The sequence below is a fragment of the Carcharodon carcharias genome, chromosome 13 (assembly GCF_017639515.1).
Source record: "Carcharodon carcharias isolate sCarCar2 chromosome 13, sCarCar2.pri, whole genome shotgun sequence".
Classification (NCBI taxonomy): Eukaryota; Metazoa; Chordata; class Chondrichthyes; order Lamniformes; family Lamnidae; genus Carcharodon; species Carcharodon carcharias.
Window position 1 is genome coordinate 57,359,529 of NC_054479.1, and position 18,299 is coordinate 57,377,827.

At 43.7% G+C, this 18,299-nt stretch overlaps 1 protein-coding gene across 1 annotated transcript in view; it reads right to left on the bottom strand.

The window, feature by feature from the left end:
• The window catches only part of mapk1 (mitogen-activated protein kinase 1), a 103,051-nt gene that overhangs the window by 26,895 nt on the left and 57,857 nt on the right, over positions 1–18,299 (bottom strand). Inside the window, exons 2-3 of the mRNA XM_041202070.1 lie at positions 11,290–11,472; positions 10,149–10,338 (exon numbers count right to left, since the gene is read on the bottom strand). Coding sequence (XP_041058004.1) covers positions 10,149–10,338; positions 11,290–11,472 — 373 coding nt within the window. The remainder of the gene's footprint in view (positions 1–10,148; positions 10,339–11,289; positions 11,473–18,299) is intronic.

The following is an 18,299-nucleotide window of genomic DNA, read 5'->3' on the forward strand; positions in this document are numbered from 1 at the left end:
ATAATTTGCTTTAGTTAAAGTGTGAATTAGTCTCAATCTGATCCGAATTGATGGGCTAACAGGTGAGCTTTTCAGCTATATAATTTCAACCTAATTACTGCTCATGGTTGAGCTGATAGAGAATTGAAAGTGATTTGATTAAAATAGGTCAAAACTGGCCAAAGAGAGACTAAAAATGGCAAGAAACCAGTGGGTCTATTAACCCCTTCCAGTTCCTGCATATTAACCTCTGTTACTACTTTAAAATCATATTTTGTAACAGATTCAACATGGCATTTATACATCATCTCACATTATGCCCATTTTAGTGCTGTGCAGTCACAATAATAATGATACAGTACAGAGGGAGGGCACTTGACCAGTCATGCCTGTGCCAGCTCTTTGAAAGAGCTATTCAATCAGCCCCATTGCCCTGTTTTCTTCTCCCCATAGCCCTGAAACATTTTCCACTTCAAGTATTTATCTAATTCCATTTTGAAAGTTATTGAATTTGCTACAACCACCCTTTCAGTGCATTCCAGATCATAAAACCTCATGGCATAGACGTGTTTCTCAAGTCGCCTCTGGTTCTTTTGCTAATCACCTGATGACCTTCATCAGCTTATTGATCCTCCTTCCATTGGAAGCAATTTCTCCTTATTTACTGGATCAAAATCCATAATGTAAAACATCATATCAAATCTTCCCTCAATCTTCTCTGCTCTCAGGAGATCAATCCCAGTTCCTCTCGTCTCCACATAACGAGTCTGTCATTTACCATTCTAGTAAATTTCCTCTGCCACCTCTCCAAGGCCTTAACTTCCTTACTAAAGAGCGATGCCCAGAATTAGCCACAATACAGCAGCTGGGCCCCAACACTGTTTTACTTCCTTGCTTTTGGCTCTATTTATAAAGGCAAGGGCCTCTTTTGCCTTTTTAACATTCTTCTCAACTTGCCCTGCCACGTGTAAAGAATTGTGTATGTATACCTCCAGGTCTCTGTTCCTGAACCCTGCTCTCCCCCCACCCCCCAAAAGCCATTCCGTTTAATTTACATCACCTCTCTTCACTCTTCCTACCAAAACGAAATTTAACAAGTCATCTGCCATGCTCTTTTCTGGTCACTGTTTAGTACATTTCCATGTTTTAGTTCACCTACAAACTTTGCAATTATGCTCTGTATACCCAATCCCAGGTCATTTATATATATCAAAAAGAGTATTCCCACTACCAACCCTTCCATAGCATACTTCCCCTCCAGTCTGAAAAATAACTTCACAACTACTCGCTCTCCCTTAGCCAATTATATGTCCATGCAGCCACCACCTTCTTAATCCCTCTTAATTTGGCTAACAAATCTATTATGTGGTAATTTATTAAATATGTTGTCAACGTTCATATACATTTCAACTTCAAATCAAGTTGGTCAAACACTATTTGCCTTTATCAAGTTCATGCTGACTTTCATTTACGAACCCACATTCTAAGTACCAATCACTCGTCCCAATTAATGCTCTAAACATTTATCCACTGACATTAGGCTGACTGGCCTGCAGTTGCCAGGTTTATACCTCTTCACTTTGAACAAGGGTGTAACCATTTGCAATATTTCAGTTCTCTGGCACTACTCCCATATCCAAGGAAGATTATGACCAGAGCCTCTGTAATTTTATTTCCCTCATGCAACCTACAGTGCATTCCATTTGGACCAAGTGGCTTTTCTTTTTCTTGAGCACTGCCAAGGAATAAAACAAACTTAAGTAAACAAGATTAAAGTTACAGAGTTAAAACAGTTTTACAAAACATCCTTATAAAACACAAACCCACTTGGTCAGAACACACAAGTAAACTAGTGGGCAACAGCTCCCTTATAGAGTTTTAACTATAAAAATCCAGCAATATTACCCCAAGGCAAAATTGCTGTCACTTTAATAAAGGTATACCACATGACTTCTCACTCTTTTCCACTCTGCTGTGGAAATGAAGAAAGAAAGATTCAAAACAGGCTGCTTTCTGAAAACAAAGACTTTTCTGGCTTGAAACTAGATGTCTGCTTCAGATTCATAACGTTCACACCTCCTCCGAGCACAGATCTGGTCTCAGGACATCTCCACCGAATAGCCACACATTTCAGCTCAACACCTTTCCTTAAATATCCTTCACCCCTTTTATCTTAGATTCCATTGTCCTAGCCATTCTTTGAACTCAACTTTCACAAAACATAAAAATCTTTCATGTTTTCCTATCACCTCCACTTTCATGTCAAATAAAACTTAATTACCTTCCCTTGTTTACTTATGAAACCTTTGTAAATTGTAGAAGTTCCTTGTCACTTCTAAACTCCCCTCTGAAATTTAACGCTGAAAAGTCAAGTCCCTACCTATCACTGAATGCAAACTTTAAAACCCAACCTATTTACTTGTACTTCCAACTTTACCATAGCTTCTCATTACAAATGCATGCATCTAGCTCCATTACCTTTCATCTCTCAGTTCCCACAGACAAGTTGTCTTTATAACCTTCCCCCAGTTTAATCGATCATGGACACACAGGCACACACAGTCTTCTTTACAGAACACCACCATATTCCCAAAAATATTTTAAAACATTCATCTTCCCAGAAGCCAAACTGTGGGGTTGTGGGTACACAGAATCAGGGTGACAATCTGATTAAGAATAACCCTTGCAAGAGGTTTTCCTGCCGTTGAATGAAGTGATATTCCACGATTGTCACAGATGGACTTCCTCCCTTCTGGTTTGTAGAAATTAGTTATGGAGCCATCCTTGTAGTCTTGGGCACTGCATCCTGGTTCCAGATCAGGCATGAGAATAGTGATTTTCCTAACCATGCGAGTTCCTCTGTACTTGAATACTTCAGGTGGAATGCCATAGAAAGTTGCTTTATGGTCTTCGTGATTTCTGCTTGACAAGGATCAAGAACAAATGCTTCCAGAGCGCACTGCTGTGTAAATGACTCAGTGGTATCATTGCACACTATATTATTGGTTTATGAGACTGAAGAGCACTGTCCAACAAAAGAGAATTTAATTCATCTTTGTTAGGAGCTGATTGCCATCTGTTGACAGGATGGGTGTCACACCATTGGTTTTGAGGCTGCAGACTGATTGAAGGCCTTTATGTAGAGCCTTCAGGTTTTTTTTTAAAAAATGAGCAAAAGCTTGAAGCTTATCAGCCTTGTTTACCCATCATTGGTTCTTCATCTCAGTTTGTCCTGCAGCAAGTGTTTTGAGTGATGGTATCTAGTGTTCTTTACTTCGATTTCTTGTCAGCTATAAAACAGGACTATTTGTATGCCAAACAGCATAAGCAACAAGTGATAAATCCCACAACCAACGGATCAGATCTAAGCTCTGCCGTCCTGCCACATCCAGTCATGAATGGTGGTGGACAATTAGACAACTCATGGTTTAATGGTGACTCCACAAATATCCCCATCCTCAATCATGGAGGAGCCCAGCACAGCAGTGCAAAAGATAAGGCTGAAACATTCGCAACACTCTTCAGCCAGAAGTGCCATGAATGGATGATCCATTGCAGCCTCCTCCGGAGGTCCCCATCATCACAGGTGCCAGTCTTCAGCCAATTCGATTCACTCCAGGTGATATCAAGAAATGGCTGAAGGCACTGGATATTGCAAAGACCCTGACAATATTCCGGCAATAGTACTGAAAGCTTGTGCTCCAGAATTTTTCGTGCCCCTAGCCAAGCTGTTCCAGTACAGTTACAACACTGGCATCTACCCTATGTGGAAAGTTGCCCAGGTATGTCCTGTACACAAAAGGTAGGACAAATCCAACCCTGCCAATTACCACCCCATCAGTCTACTCTCCAGCATTAGTAAAGTAATGGAAGGAGTCATCAACAGTGCTATCAAGAGGCACTTGCTTAGCAATAACCTGCTCACTGATGCCCAGTTTGGGTTCCGCCAGGGCGACTCAGCTCCTGACCTCGTTACAGCCTTAGTTCAAACATGGACAAAAGAGCTGAACTCCTGAGGTGAGGTGAGGTAAGAGTGACTGCCCTTGACATCTAGGTAGCATTTGACTGAGTGTGCCATCAAGGAGCCGTAGCGAAACTGGAGTCAATCAGTTGTGGGAATCAGGAGGAAAACACTCTGCTGGTTGGAGTCATACCTAGCACCAAGGAAGATGGCTGTGGTTGTTGGAGGTCAGTCACCTCAGCTGCAAGACGTCACTGCAGGGAGCTCCTCAGGGTAATGTCCTAGGCCCAACCATCTTCAGCTGCTTCATCAATGACCTTCCTTCCAACATAAGGTCAGAAGTGGAGATGTTTGCCGATGATCTTACAATGTTCAGCACCATTCGCGATTCCTCAGATACTGAAGCAGTCCATGTCCAAATGCAGCAAGACCTGGACAATATGCAGGCTTGGGCTGACAAGTGGCAAGTTGCAGGCTTGGGCTGACAAGTGGCAAGTAAAATTCACGCCACACAAGTGTCAGGCAATGACTATCTCCAACAAGAGAGAATCCAACCATCGCCCCTTGATGTTCAAAGGCATTAACATCACTGAATCCCCCACTATCAACATCCTGGGGGCTACCACTGATCAGAAATTGAACTGGACTAGCCATATAAATACTGTGGCTACAAGAGCAGGGCAGAGGCTAGGAATTATGTTATGAGTAATTCGCCTGCTGACTCCCTAAAGCCTGTCCACCATCTACAAGGCACAAGTCAGGAGCATGATGGAATACTCCCCACTTGCCTGGATGACGAGCGCAGCTCCAACAACACTGAAGAAGCTGGACACCATCCAGGACAAAGCAGTCCGCTTGATTGACGCCACATCCACAAACATTCACTCCACCACCAACGTATAGTAGCAGCAGTATGTACCATCTGCAAGATGCACTGCAGGAATTCAGTGAGGCTCCTTAGACTGCATCTTCCAAACCCACGACCACCACCACCTGGAAGTTTCCCTCCAAATTACTCATCATCCTGACTTGGAACTATATTGCCATTCCTTTACTGTCGCAGGGTCAAAATCCCGGAACTCCCTTTCTAACAGCACTACAGGTGTCCCTACACCGCATGGGCTGCAGCGGTTCAAGAAGGCAGCTCACCACCACGTTCTCAAGGGCAACTAGGGATGGGCAATAAATGCTGGCCCAGCCAGCGACACCCACATCCCATGAATGAAGTTTTTAAAATGGAAGATGTGTGAGCATTCTGCACGTTATCTAGAAGTCTTGGCTGCTGTTGTCAGACCCGGCTTAGTGCTTCAGTTTAACGATTCCTAGAACCTCAGAAGCTCGGTTCGTGCAACATTAGAACATTTATAGACAACACAATGAGACCAGAGCACAGAACAGCCCTCAAAGCCAGAAATAAAAACAGAAAATGCTAGAAGAACTGAGGCCTTGGCAGCAGTTATGGAGGGGAAACGGAGTTAATGTTTCGAGTCCAATATGGCTCTTCTTCAGAACCAGGACCAGTATTTTTCTTTTATTCTCACAGCCAGAGGCTGGGTCAGTACAACATTGACATAGTCACTTCAAGCAAAATAAGACCACGAGTCTCAACTTGAGGGGATTGGTGCAAATTCAAGAGATTGGCAGGTCCAAGGGCCAGCCTCAACAGTCAGATGTGGGTTTTGCCATTCAATCTGAACTGGCGCACAAGCATGACTTATTTCCTCTGGGGATCAGTGATCGACTCATGGTTCTTTATTTAAGTTGTCAATAACCAGCATGCAACGCTCTAGTGCCTTTGCCCAAATAAATGATACATACAAATGAAGTCAAAGGAGCATTTTGTGTTGACTTCAGCAAGATAACAGGACAAACTCATTATTCTTGATGATTTCAATGCCCAAGTGGGCCCAGATTGTAATAGATGGATTGGAGTACTCGGACACCACTGTATATACAGAGCAAACGCCAATGGCCAACTCTTCTTTTCCAGTGCAGCGAATTTGACTTAACCATCACAAGCAGAGTCTTCCAGCAAGCAGACGAACTGAAAAACAACATGCATGCAGCCCGGATCCAAAAACACACACGGGTTGGACCATCTTATGACAGAAACACCTTAAGGATATGTGCTCTACCCACTCTCTTAGAGGTGCAGAATGGTGGTCAGGAGTATCGAGTCCTACGAACATATGAATTAGGAGCAGGACTAGGCCAGTCCGCCCCTCAAGCCTGCTCTGCCATTCAATAAGATCATGGCTGATCTGAATATAACCTCAACCCCACATTCCTCCCTACCCCCGATAACCTTTCATCCCCGTTAATCAAGAATCTACCTAGCTCTGCCTTATAAATATTCAAATAACCTGCTCCAAAGCCTTTTGAGGAAGAGAGTTCCAAAGACTCGAAACCCTCAGAACAAAGTTCTCATCTCTGTCTTAAATAAGAGACCCCTTATTTTTAAACAGTGACGCCTAGTTCTAGATTTTCCCACAAGAGGAAACATCCTCTCCACATCCACTCTGTCAAGGCCCTGCAGGACCTTAAAGGTTTCAATCAAGTCGCCTCTTACTCTTCTAAATTCCAATGGATACAAGCCTAACCTGTCTAGCCTTTCCTCATAAGACAACACGCCTTTTCCTGGTATTAGTCTAGTAAACCTCCTATGAACTGCTTCTAATGCATTTACATCTTTCTTTAAATAAGGAGACCAGTACCATACACAGACATAGATCCACCAATCCCCTGCACAACCGAAACATAACCTCCATACATTTGTAATCAATTTTCCTCACAATAAATGATAACATTCTATCAGCCTTCCTAATTACAAGCTGTACCTACATACTAACCTTGTGATTCATGCACTAGGACACTCAGATCCCTCAATCTCAGAGCTCTGCAATCTCTCACCGTTTAGATAATAAGCTTTTTTATTCTTCCTGCCAAAAAGAACGGTTTCACATTTGCCCACATTATACTCCATTTGTCAGATCTCTGCCCACTCACATAACATATGTCACTTTGTAGCCTTCTTACATCCTCTTCATAATTTACTTTCCTACCTATCTTTGTGTTGTCAGCAAATTTAGCAACAATTCCTTTGGTCCCTTCATCCAAGTCATTTATATAAATTGTAAAAAGCTGAGGTCCCAGCACTGATCCCTGTGGCACACCATTCGTCACATCCTGCCAACCAGAAAAAGGCCCATTTATGCCAACTCTGCTTCCTGTTAGCTAGCCAATCTTCTATCCATGCCAATATGTTACCCCCTACGCCATGAACTTTTATTTTCTGCAATAACCTTTGATATGGCACTTTATCAAATGCCTTTTAGAAATCTAAGTACAGTACATCCACAGTTTCCCTTTACCCACAGCAAGTGACTCTTTCAAAGAACACCAAGAAATTGGTTAAACATGGTTTCCCTTCATGGTTTCCCTTTTACAAAACCATGTTGATTTTGCTTGATGACCTTGAGCTTATCCACGTGCCCTGCTATTACATCTTTAATAATAGCTTCTAACATTTTCCCTTTGACAGATGTTAAGCTAACTGGCCTGTAGTTTCCTGCTTTCTGTCTCTCTCCCTTTTTGAATAAAGGAGTTACATTTGCAATTTTCCAATCTAATGGAGCCTTCCCCTAATCTAGGGATATTTGGAAAATTAACACCAATGCATCAACTATCTCACTAATCATTTCTTCCGAAAGCTTAAGGTGAAGTCCGTCCTGGCCTGGGGATTTGTCAGTCTGCAGCCCCAACAATTTGCTTAGTACCACTTCCCTGGTGATTGTAATTTTTCCGAGTTCCTCCCACCCTTCCATTTCCTGATTTACAGCTATTTCCGGGATTTACTCTATAGTGAAGACTGAAGCAAAATGCCTCTAATTCATCTGCCATCTCTCTACTTTCCATTATCAATTCCCCAGGCGCACTTTAGCTCACTTTTGACTTTTTTCTTATTTAAATGTCTATCCGTCTTTGAAGATAAAATCTAAGGCGCTTCAGCACAGAGTCAAACCACAAAAGAAGCATGATAAAGCTTTTTTTAATTTGTTCAAGGGATGTGGGCGTCACTGACTGGGACAGCATTTATTGTCCATTCCTTATTGCCCTTGAGAACTGAGTGGCTTGCTAGGCCATTTAAGAGGCAACCACATTGCTGTGGGTCTGGAGTCACACATACGTCTGACCAGGTAGAGGGTTTTTACGACAACCGGCAAAGGTTTCATGGTAATATTTAGACTTTTAACTCCCATTTTTTACTGAACTCAAATTTCACCATCTGCCGTGTTGGGATTTGAACCCAGGTCCCCAGACTTTACCCTGGGTATCTGGAGCACTAGTCCTTGACACTACCACCTCCCCAGCTGTTCTGAAGGACATGGCCAAGTGACAAGAGATGAGAACAGGAACACAAACGAGCCATAGGAATTGCTGACATCCTGAGAGCAACACTGCCATTGAAGACTTTTCCCTTTAGTGTTACTATCCTAGCCTATATTAGGATATATTAAAGTCCCCACCATCCTGCAGTGCTTTCATCTTTCTGTAATTCACCTGAAACTTTTCTCCTCTAACTCCTTTTCATAATTTGGTGCCTACTAAATACACCCAGTAGCATTATCCTCTGTTGTTCTTTAATTTTAGCCAAAGATTGCAGTCTTTGAACCCTCAAGTACATTATTCCTTTCTGGTGCTGTTAACAGTATCTTTGATCAATATGGCCACCTACTTATCTTTTTTCCGAGTTGTAACTTTCAACTAGCAAAGTGCTGGCCCACAGAAATTAAAAGAAATAAATACCTACTTACCTGGGCTTAAGAATTGCACGGCCACTTCCAGTTGCCAGAGCTGCTTGGGGCCTGCTGCGTATTCAAGGAGGATGTGCCCCCTTTCTTACAGCACTTGCTATCATACAGCAGGAAAGTTTAAAGGGCCAGGGTAAAGGTAAGTGAATAGGATTTGGGGGGCTGGGGTCAGAGGTCAAGGGGGTTGTCAGAGGTCTTTTTGGGGGGGGGGGGGGGCGGAGGGAAAGGAAGAAGAGGAAGAGAGAGAGAGAGGAGATGGGAGTCCTGTGGTGTCGGTCTGGGTCTTTACAATAGTTACCCAGAAGTTACAAGAGGTTTTAATTCTAACTTTTTCTGGGTAACAACTGGTATAACCCCAGTGGAACCATTGAAGTTTGTGATTTCAATTGGGTGGTTCCCAGCACAGCACAATTGTCCAGAGGTAGTTAGCACTTCTGGGCAATTGCCTTGCAAACCCTTGCCGGGGAACTTGCCAGAGGGATTCCCCCAGCCCTTCTTTGGGGTTCCCCCAAATCCAATGCTGGGGAGCACGGAAGTTATGGGCCCCTATCTTTCCCTGAATATATTGTAGTTAAGCATGTTGTACCCATTCTTTGCCCTGTTTGAGCCAGGTCTCCATTACTGCTGCTATATGTTAATCCTACGTGGCTGCTCATGCCTGCAGCTCACCAGCCTTATTTTCAACACTGTATACATTAATGCACATGCACTCCAAAACCATCATTTGTCTCTCATTTCCCCATCTGATCTGCCCTATTTCTGGAGTACTCTTTATTCTACTTCTTCATATCTCTCCCAATTCTCTCTGTACCTTATACCTCCTCTGTAATGGGTCATTTAGATTCCCACACCCCTCACCCTGCCAAATTATTTTAAACTATCCCCCGCAGCACAGGTTTACCACCCTGAGAGAACATTGGCCTAACACTTTTGAGGTGCAATCCATCTTTCTTGTACCACATCGCCAAGATCCCGTCCAAGTAATACACTATTGTGACTTGGAAATATATCATTGCTCCTTCATTGTCACAGGGTAAAATCATGGAACTTCTTACTTAAAAGCACTGCGGCAGTACCATCATTACAAGGACCAACAGTTATTTAAGGTGGCAGCTTATCACCTTCTCAAGAGCAATTAGGAATGGGCAATAAATGCTGGCCTTGACATTGATACCCACATCTTGTGAATTAATTTAAAAAAATGACTTTCCTGCTGTAGAAATCTGAAGACCTTCCTCTGGCATCATTTTCCAGCCACGCACTAATCATACTTCTGCAACACTAAGCAGATAACTGGACGGGACTGCAGTGCCCGAGTGGCCACTGGTACATCAACATTCACTCTCAATTGCTTGTCAACCCCTCTGGGAAAAAAAGGGGAATGTAATGAGACTAACCTTCAGGTCACAGGTGGTGTTGAGCAGTAGGTTGGATGGTTTGAGATCCCGGTGAAGGACATTGGCAGAGTGGATGTACTTTAACCCTCGCAGGATCTGATACAGGAAGTAACAGATGTGATCATTGCTAAGATGCTGAGTCTTCAGCAGTTTATACAGGTCTGTTTCCATCAGATCCTGTACAATGTACCTGGGAATAAAAGTCAAGGAAGCCACAAATATTCCCAACATAGAATATCCTGTTTAAAGCTCTGCATTCTGTTAAAGAAAAATGAAACAGCAAAACTCACAAGTTAACTCATAAGAGACCTGCAGTTCTAGTGACGTTCTATTGATTCTTGCAATTTGACTCTAAAACATGCAAGTCAAATGGAAAGTTCTCACCATCTATTTCATGCAACCTTGTTCCTTAATCACATTCCAGAGCTATCAATTTCTCAGAAGTGCTTCCTCTGAGTGGGTCACAAACTATGCACTCCCCCGTTTGGTCAGGAGGGTGTAGCAATATGTGCCCTCTTGATATATGAATGACTATTGAATTATACCCAGTGAACAGCACTGCACCAGTCTACAAAAAGATTGACATAATGGTACCAACATTTACATCCAGATATTGTAATGATTTATAGTCAGATGACATGTGGATTCATGATTTCTGTGCATTTTTGGGAGTGTATTTATGCACTCAATGTGAGGAGGGAAGTTAGTGCTGAGAAATGGAACATTTTGTCAGACTGATTTTATTCTGGAATTAGGTGTAGCACAAGCATATGCTGAATAAAGCTTCATGTTCTGTCCTAACAAGATTCTTTGATAGCAGAGTCAGAAGAGCTCTCTTGCTGCACGAGTCTAAATTCTACCAAACTCCACACCTGCCATCTTTGTAGGCTTGCAGCAAGGTTGAAAATCACTGCAAAAAATATATACCTATCTGCCTTTGAGCCAACACTCACCAGGAATTGAGTTGATACTGCTCATTTTCTTTCATGCAAAACCCTTACAACCAGCACAAACAAGGAACTTTCATCGCATTAGCCCAGGTTGGATGCAAACTCATGTTCAAGAGATGAAAGGCAGAATGCTAACCCTGTACATCAAGCAGCCATATTTTTTTTTAAATGCTACTGTATAACCAGGATACACATCTTTCATCTGCTCAATGGTGGGGGCTCGGATGATGTCATTGATGCCGATGATATTCTCATGTTTGAAGCGCAGCAGGATTTTAATCTCACGCAGAGTCCGCTGGCAGTATGTCTGGTGTTCAAAAGGGCTGATCTTTTTGATGGCCACACGGACTTTATTCACGTTGTCATGGGCTGAGCTGTAAAGACAGACATAACGTTTCACTGGGGTAGAACACAAATTCACCAAAAGGCTAGCACCCTAGAGAGACCAACACTCAGTAATAAATCTACAGGACATGGAAAGATATGTATTTTTTTTTTTTACAAACCATAACCTTAAAGGAGACAGATAACAATGGTTAAATCTTCTAAAAACATCAGGACAAAGGATTAGCAGTTGAGTGACAGATTAAATGCTCATCAGCAGCTTCTCTAATATGCCAATAGACTACACAATGGAATATGTGGATGAAGGCCCCCTAATAAATTATAATCTCATTTGGGGACAGATGAACAGTCACTGTTCACTCATAGGAAGTGAGTAGGGTGGAGAAGAGAAGTGATTAATATCAAAGCGCTCTAACAAACTGATCAAACACGATTCTAATTTCACCCCTTTTTCGTTATCATTTGCAGTTTCTAAAGTTTTCTGAATCCGCTTGCCCACTACTAATCTTTGCAGCATTGTATGCCTTTCCTTTCAATATGATACCATCCGCAACCTCCTTAGTTAGCCACAGACATTGCATCCTTCTCAAAGAGTCTTCCTTCCTCAATGGAATAACCTTGAGTGTTATGAAATATCCCTAAATTCTGTCACTGTTTCTCTACCAACTTACCTTTTAACCTATTTCCCAATCTACTTTAGCCAACCCTGTTTTCCTACTTTTGTAACTGCTTTTAAGTTTAAATTAAATATTTTAATTAAATTGGCATTCGCACAAAACAAGATCTACTGTGCATCAACCAATTTATGCGAGACATGCCATAACTTAAACTGCACCTTCCAAGTCAATTTAACATTAGAGGATCGGCTCCATAGATCATACCTGATAAATAAGAACGGTTTTTGAAGAGTTTCACAATCCTTACCTCACTGTGAATGTGAGAATTACATACTTGCAATAAACTTGATGGGCGCATATGTGTTCCTGCCTGTGTACATGTCATGCTCACTCGCAATATCCTGAATCATCTGACATTTATCATGTAGGCCAAGAATGATCAAGCCTCTTAGATTTGAGGGTTGATTGGATGCATACCATGGAACTTTGAGCATGCACATATGGTCTTAGTCCATATTCTCATGAACTTACACATCTCAAATGGGGAAACCTGGGTGTTCTTTGTGGGTTAAGTGCCACTGCTTGCGTGACAAACAACAACTGGACCTCAGCTCTAAACTCATGAAAGATGACCAATAGGACAGGATGCCTTATGGCTACCAATACCTGTGGAATTGTGGCCCAACCCAGTCATTGGCTCTAGGAAAGGAGGGGAAGAAACTGGACAAAAACATTAACAAGCAATGTACTAAAATTGTGGGGGGGGGGGGGGCTCGCAGGGAGAGGAAGAGGAGGAAGAGGAAATTATCCCAAACCTGACAATAAACTGAGGCCATTACGCTATTTTTCATCAGTTAGAAATACCATAGTGACAAGAGACAGGTAGATGAGAAAGCTAATTTTGCAGATAAGTGAGGCTGTTTAGAATGTCACTGGGCCTGCTAATACTCATTTCTGAGCATGCTTTGCAGGTTTGCTAAAACTCCAACATCTGAATTAATTCAAATCTTTTGGGCAGTAATCCAGTCACAGCAAAAGGAGAAAGTGTATGCACCCACCCTGAGGCAGTGCATCTTTCAGTGTAAGGTTTCAACTGCTCTCTAGGAGTTAAAACATATCAGTTGAAGATAACACAATAGGTGAGGTTCTTGAGGCTCTGAAGAGTCATACAGATTCAAAATGTTAACTCTGTTTTTCTCTCCACAGATGCTGTTAGACCTGCTGAGTTTTTCCAGCATTTTCTGTTCTAGTTTCAGGTGAGGTTCTTGTACTGTTAGCTGAACTGCAACAAACACCTAATGGTACAATTGTAGATTTTGGCTTGAGGTTCAGTTCAATCTGGAGAGGGCATTTTGCATTGTGTAATATTAGGGTGAAGTAACTTAGGTCAATTCAAGGCAATGAATCAGAAACAAAAAGGATACCGTCGCCTTGATAACTGCACTGGTCTAATCACCAAAATGAAAATGCACAGGTATCAATACACTAAATGTGGCTAGAAACTTTGCTGCCTTCCTATCATACATGGGTACAATACACACACATACAAACAGTTGGCAAACGATAACATGCAGCTGACCAGTCAAATGCGGGCACTGAATGGTTACAAGCATATGGGGTTTACGGCTGCATAAGCAAGTTGGTTGCATCTTGGTTTTTGCACTGGTCATGCAGGCTCATTAAAATAAACCCAGGACTTTTAAAAATTTATAGATTTGCAGCCAAGGCTCATTTTGTACTGGGTTTTCTTGACCTCCATCAGCTTAAGGCCAGTAATTGTGTTGCTTGCTTTGGTGGCTAGGTCATGATAGACCTTTTGACATCACCACTCTGCACACATGCAACAGCCAAAATGACACATTAAATCTGCGCTTGCATGGCCTCACATTAGAAAGGTAAGTGAGAGCAACACAATCATGCTCCTAACATCTTGGCTACAATCCAAACTGTGGCATACTGTGCAATTACTTAATATCCTTTTTATCCAGCTCCAGCTCACGTGTTCAACATCCTGATAAAGATAAAGGCAATGAGATTATTGAAGAGTGCAGAGCTTTCACCAGCCCAGCAAGAATTTATGGTTCAAGGATCTAAAAGAAATACTGGCTCTGATTTTGCAGTCAGTGGGGGAGAAACAGCAGGCGCCATTCATTACATTTATAACTACCAACAGACATTTCGCGAGATTCAGAGCGGCAATTTACAGTTTTTAAGAGACCACCTCCAGTAGGGTGCTCTCTACGGTTGATCTGTGACACAGAAGCAGGACAGCAATGTAGCTCTTCAACCAGACTGAAGAATCCACACAGATATGCAGTCTAAACAGTGAGTATAAAGTAGAAACAAAAACAGAATTACCTGGAAAAACTCAGCAGGTCTGGCAGCATCGGCGGAGAAGAAAAGAGTTGACGTTTCGAGTCCTCATGACCCTTCGACAGAACTTGAGTTCGAGTCCCAGAAAGAGTTGAAATATAAGCTGGTTTAAGGTGTGTGTGTGGGGGGGGCGGAGAGAGAGAGAGAGAGGTGGGGTGGGGGTGTGGTTGTAGGGACAAACAAGCAGTGATAGAAGCAGATCATCAAAAGATGTCAACAACAATAATACAAAAGAACACATAGGTGTTAAAGTTAAAGTTGGTGATATTATCTAAATGAATGTGCTAATTAAGAATGGATGGTAGGGCACTCAAGGTATTTATATTTATTTTTTTAACCTTTTTCTCTTTTTATAATGGAAATAGGTGGGAAAAGGAAAATCTATATAATTTATTGGGAAAAAAAAAGAAAAGGAAGGGGGAAACAGAAAGGGGGTGGGGATGGGGGAGGGAGCTCACGACCTAAAGTTGTTGAATTCAGTATTCAGTCCGGATGGCTGTAAAGTGCCTAGTCGGAAGATGAGGTGTTGTTCCTCCAGTTTGCGTTGGGCTCCACTGGAACAATGCAGCAAGCCAAGGACAGACATGTGGGCAAGAGAGCAGGGTGCAGTGTTAAAATGGCAAGCGACAGGGAGGTTTGGGTTATTCTTGCGGACAGACCGCAGGTGTTCTGCAAAGCGGTTGCCCAGTTTACATTTGGTCTCTCCAATGTAGAGGAGACCACATTGGGAGCAACGAATGCAGTAGACTAAGTTGGGGGAAATGCAAGTGAAATGCTGCTTCACTTGAAAGGAGTGTTTGGGTCCTTGGACGGTGAGGAGAGAGGAAGTGAAGGGGCAGGTATTGCATCTTTTGCGTGGGCATGGGGTGGTGTCATAGGAGGGGGTTGAGGAGTAGTGGGTGATGGAGGAGTGGACCAGGGTGTCCCGGAGGGAACTATCCCTACGGAATGCCGATGGGGGGGGTGTAGGGAAGATGTGTTTGGTGGTGGCATCATGCTGGAGTTGGCGGAAACGGTGGAGGATGATCCTTGGAATGCGGAGGCTGGTGGGGTGATAAGTGAGGACAAGGGGGACCCTATCATGTTTCTGGGAGGGAGGAGAAGGCGTGAGGGCGGATGCGCGGGAGATGGGCCGGACACGGTTGAGGGCCCTGTCAACGACCGTGGGTGGAAAACCTCGGCTAAGGAAGGAGGAGGACATGTCAGAGGAACTGTTTTTGAAGGTAGCATCATCGGAACAGATGCGACGGAGGCGAAGGAACTGAGAGAATGGGATGGAGTCCTTACAGGAAGCGGGGTGTGAGGAGCTGTAGTCGAGATAGTTGTGGGAGTCGGTGGGTTTGTAATGGATATTGGCGGACATTCTATCACCAGAGATTGAGACAGAGAGGTCAAGGAAGGGAAGGGAAGTGTCAGAGATGGACCACGTGAAAATGATGGAGGGGTGGAGATTGGAAGCAAAATTAATAAATTTTTCCAAGTCCTGACAAGAGCATGAAGCGGCACCGAAGTAATCATCGATGTACCGGAGAAAGAGTTGTGGAAGGGGGCCGGAGTAGGACTGGAACAAGGAATGTTCCACGTACCCCATAAAGAGACAGGCATAGCTGGGGCCCATGCGGGTACCCATAGCCACACCTTTTATTTGGAGGAAGTGAGAGGAGTTGAAGGAGAAATTGTTCAGCGTGAGAACAAGTTCAGCCAGACGGAGGAGAGTAGTGGTGGATGGGGATTGTTCGGGCCTCTGTTCGAGGAAGAAGCTAAGGGATCCTCAGACCATCCTGGTGGGGGATGGAGGTGTAGAGGGATTGGACGTCCATGGTGAAGAGGAAGCGGTTGGGGTCAGGGAACTGGAAATTGTTGATGTGACGTAAGGTGTCAGAGGAATCACGGATGTAGGTGGGAAGGGACTGGACAAGGGGAGAGAGAAGGGAGTCAAGATAACGAGAAATGAGTTCTGTGGGGCAGGAGCAAGCTGAGACGATCGGTCTACCGGGGCAGTTCTGTTTGTGGATTTTGGGTAGGAGATAGAAGCGGGCCGTCCGAGGTTGGGCGACTATCAGGTTGGAAGCTGTGGGAGGGAGATCCCCAGAGGAGATGAGGTCAGTGACAGTCTTGGAAACAATGGCTTGATGTTCAGTGGTGGGGTCATGGTCCAGGGAGAGGTAGGAGGAAGTGTCCGCGAGTTGATGCTCAGCCTCCGCGAGGTAGAGGTCAGTGCGCCAGACAACAACATCACCACCCTTGTCAGCGGGTTTGATGACAATGTCAGGGTTGGACCTGAGAGAATGGAGTGCAGTAAGTTCAGAGAGAGACAGGTTAGAATGGGTGAGAGGAGCAGAGAAATTGAGACGACTAATGTCGCGCCGACAGTTCTCAATGAAAAGATCAAGAGAAGGTAAGAATCCAGAGGGAGGGGTCCAGGTGGAGGGAGAATATTGGAGATGGGTGAAAGGATCCGTTGAACTGGGAGAGGACTCCTGCCCAAAGAAGTGAGCCCGGAGACGAAGACGGCGGAAGAGTTCAGCATCATGCCGAGCCCGAAATTCATTGAGGTGAGGGCGTAAGGGTATGAAACTAGGTCCTTTGCTGAGCACTGAACGTTCAGCATCGGAGAGGGGAAGGTCAGGGGGTATAGTGAATACACAGCTGGGGTTGGGATTGGAAGATGGGGTGGGGACGGAGGGACAGGCCGGGGTGGAGGGTCCTAGATGGGTGTTGGTGTCGATGAGTTGTTGTAGCTTGCGTTCCTTAGCACTTGAGAGAAAGAGAAAAAGTTTCTTGTTGAGGCGTCGGATGAGCCGAAGGATAAAATGAAACTGGGGGCACGCGCAGCTTTGAAAAAGGGTACGGCGGTGCTGCTGGAGGGAGAGGTCGAGTGTGTTCATATGGCGGCGCATGGCACTGAGTGTGGATTTCAGAATGTGACGGGAACAGCAGTCCGAGAAACGTTTTACGTCCCGGAGATACCTGCAATCCTGGGTGGGTTCGAAACATGAGGGGTGGAATTTCAGTTGAAATCCACGTGGGGTAAGTCGGAGATGGAGACAGTCACTGAGAAAGGAGATGTGGCTCTGAAAGCGGGTTTTAGTAAACACCTTGTCAAACACCAGGAGGGAAATGGAAAGCAAGGAAGGTGAGCAGGGCAAAAGAGAGATACGGAAATCTTGTCGCAGAGAGGAACAGAACTTCTTCAAGGAGGTAGGCATTTCTTGAAGAGCAGTGGCAGTCAATTAAACACAGAGATAGAAACAAAAAAACTGCGGATGCTGGAAAACCAAAACAAAAACAAAAACAGAATTACCTGGAAAAACTCAGCAGGTCTGGCAGCATCGGCGGAGAAGAAAAGAGTTGACGTTTCGAGTCCTCATGACCCTTCGACAGAACTTGAGTTCGAGTCCAAGAAAAGTATAAAGTAGAATGCTTAATCCATTGGAAAAGATAGCGAAAGAAAGATTGAATTGAGATAAGATACAGAAAGAAAAACATTTTAAAAAGCTCCAATAATTAAATTCTGATTGAATGAGACTCAATACACTTAAAATTAAATGTTCTGTGTCAGTGAGGTTGTTAGGCAATAATGAAGACTTATGCCATTAAAAATTTACTTACACCTGAGTGTGCTAGCCCTAACCTTTTCTGGCGCATTTAGTGGGCAAGAATGCCACCTTCATAACAGGCATTTCAATGCTGAGGCTATCAGCAAGGTATTGATGCAACAGAGCTTAGAGGAGCAGGGCAAATCGGACAACTTCCAGATTTTTGGTCTAACAGCGCATGTTCGGGCTCAGAAACTGCTGTCCATTTGCTCCCTAATAACGTTGAGTGCTGATAGTCAGCTGTTTTCATTGCAAAATACCAGCCAT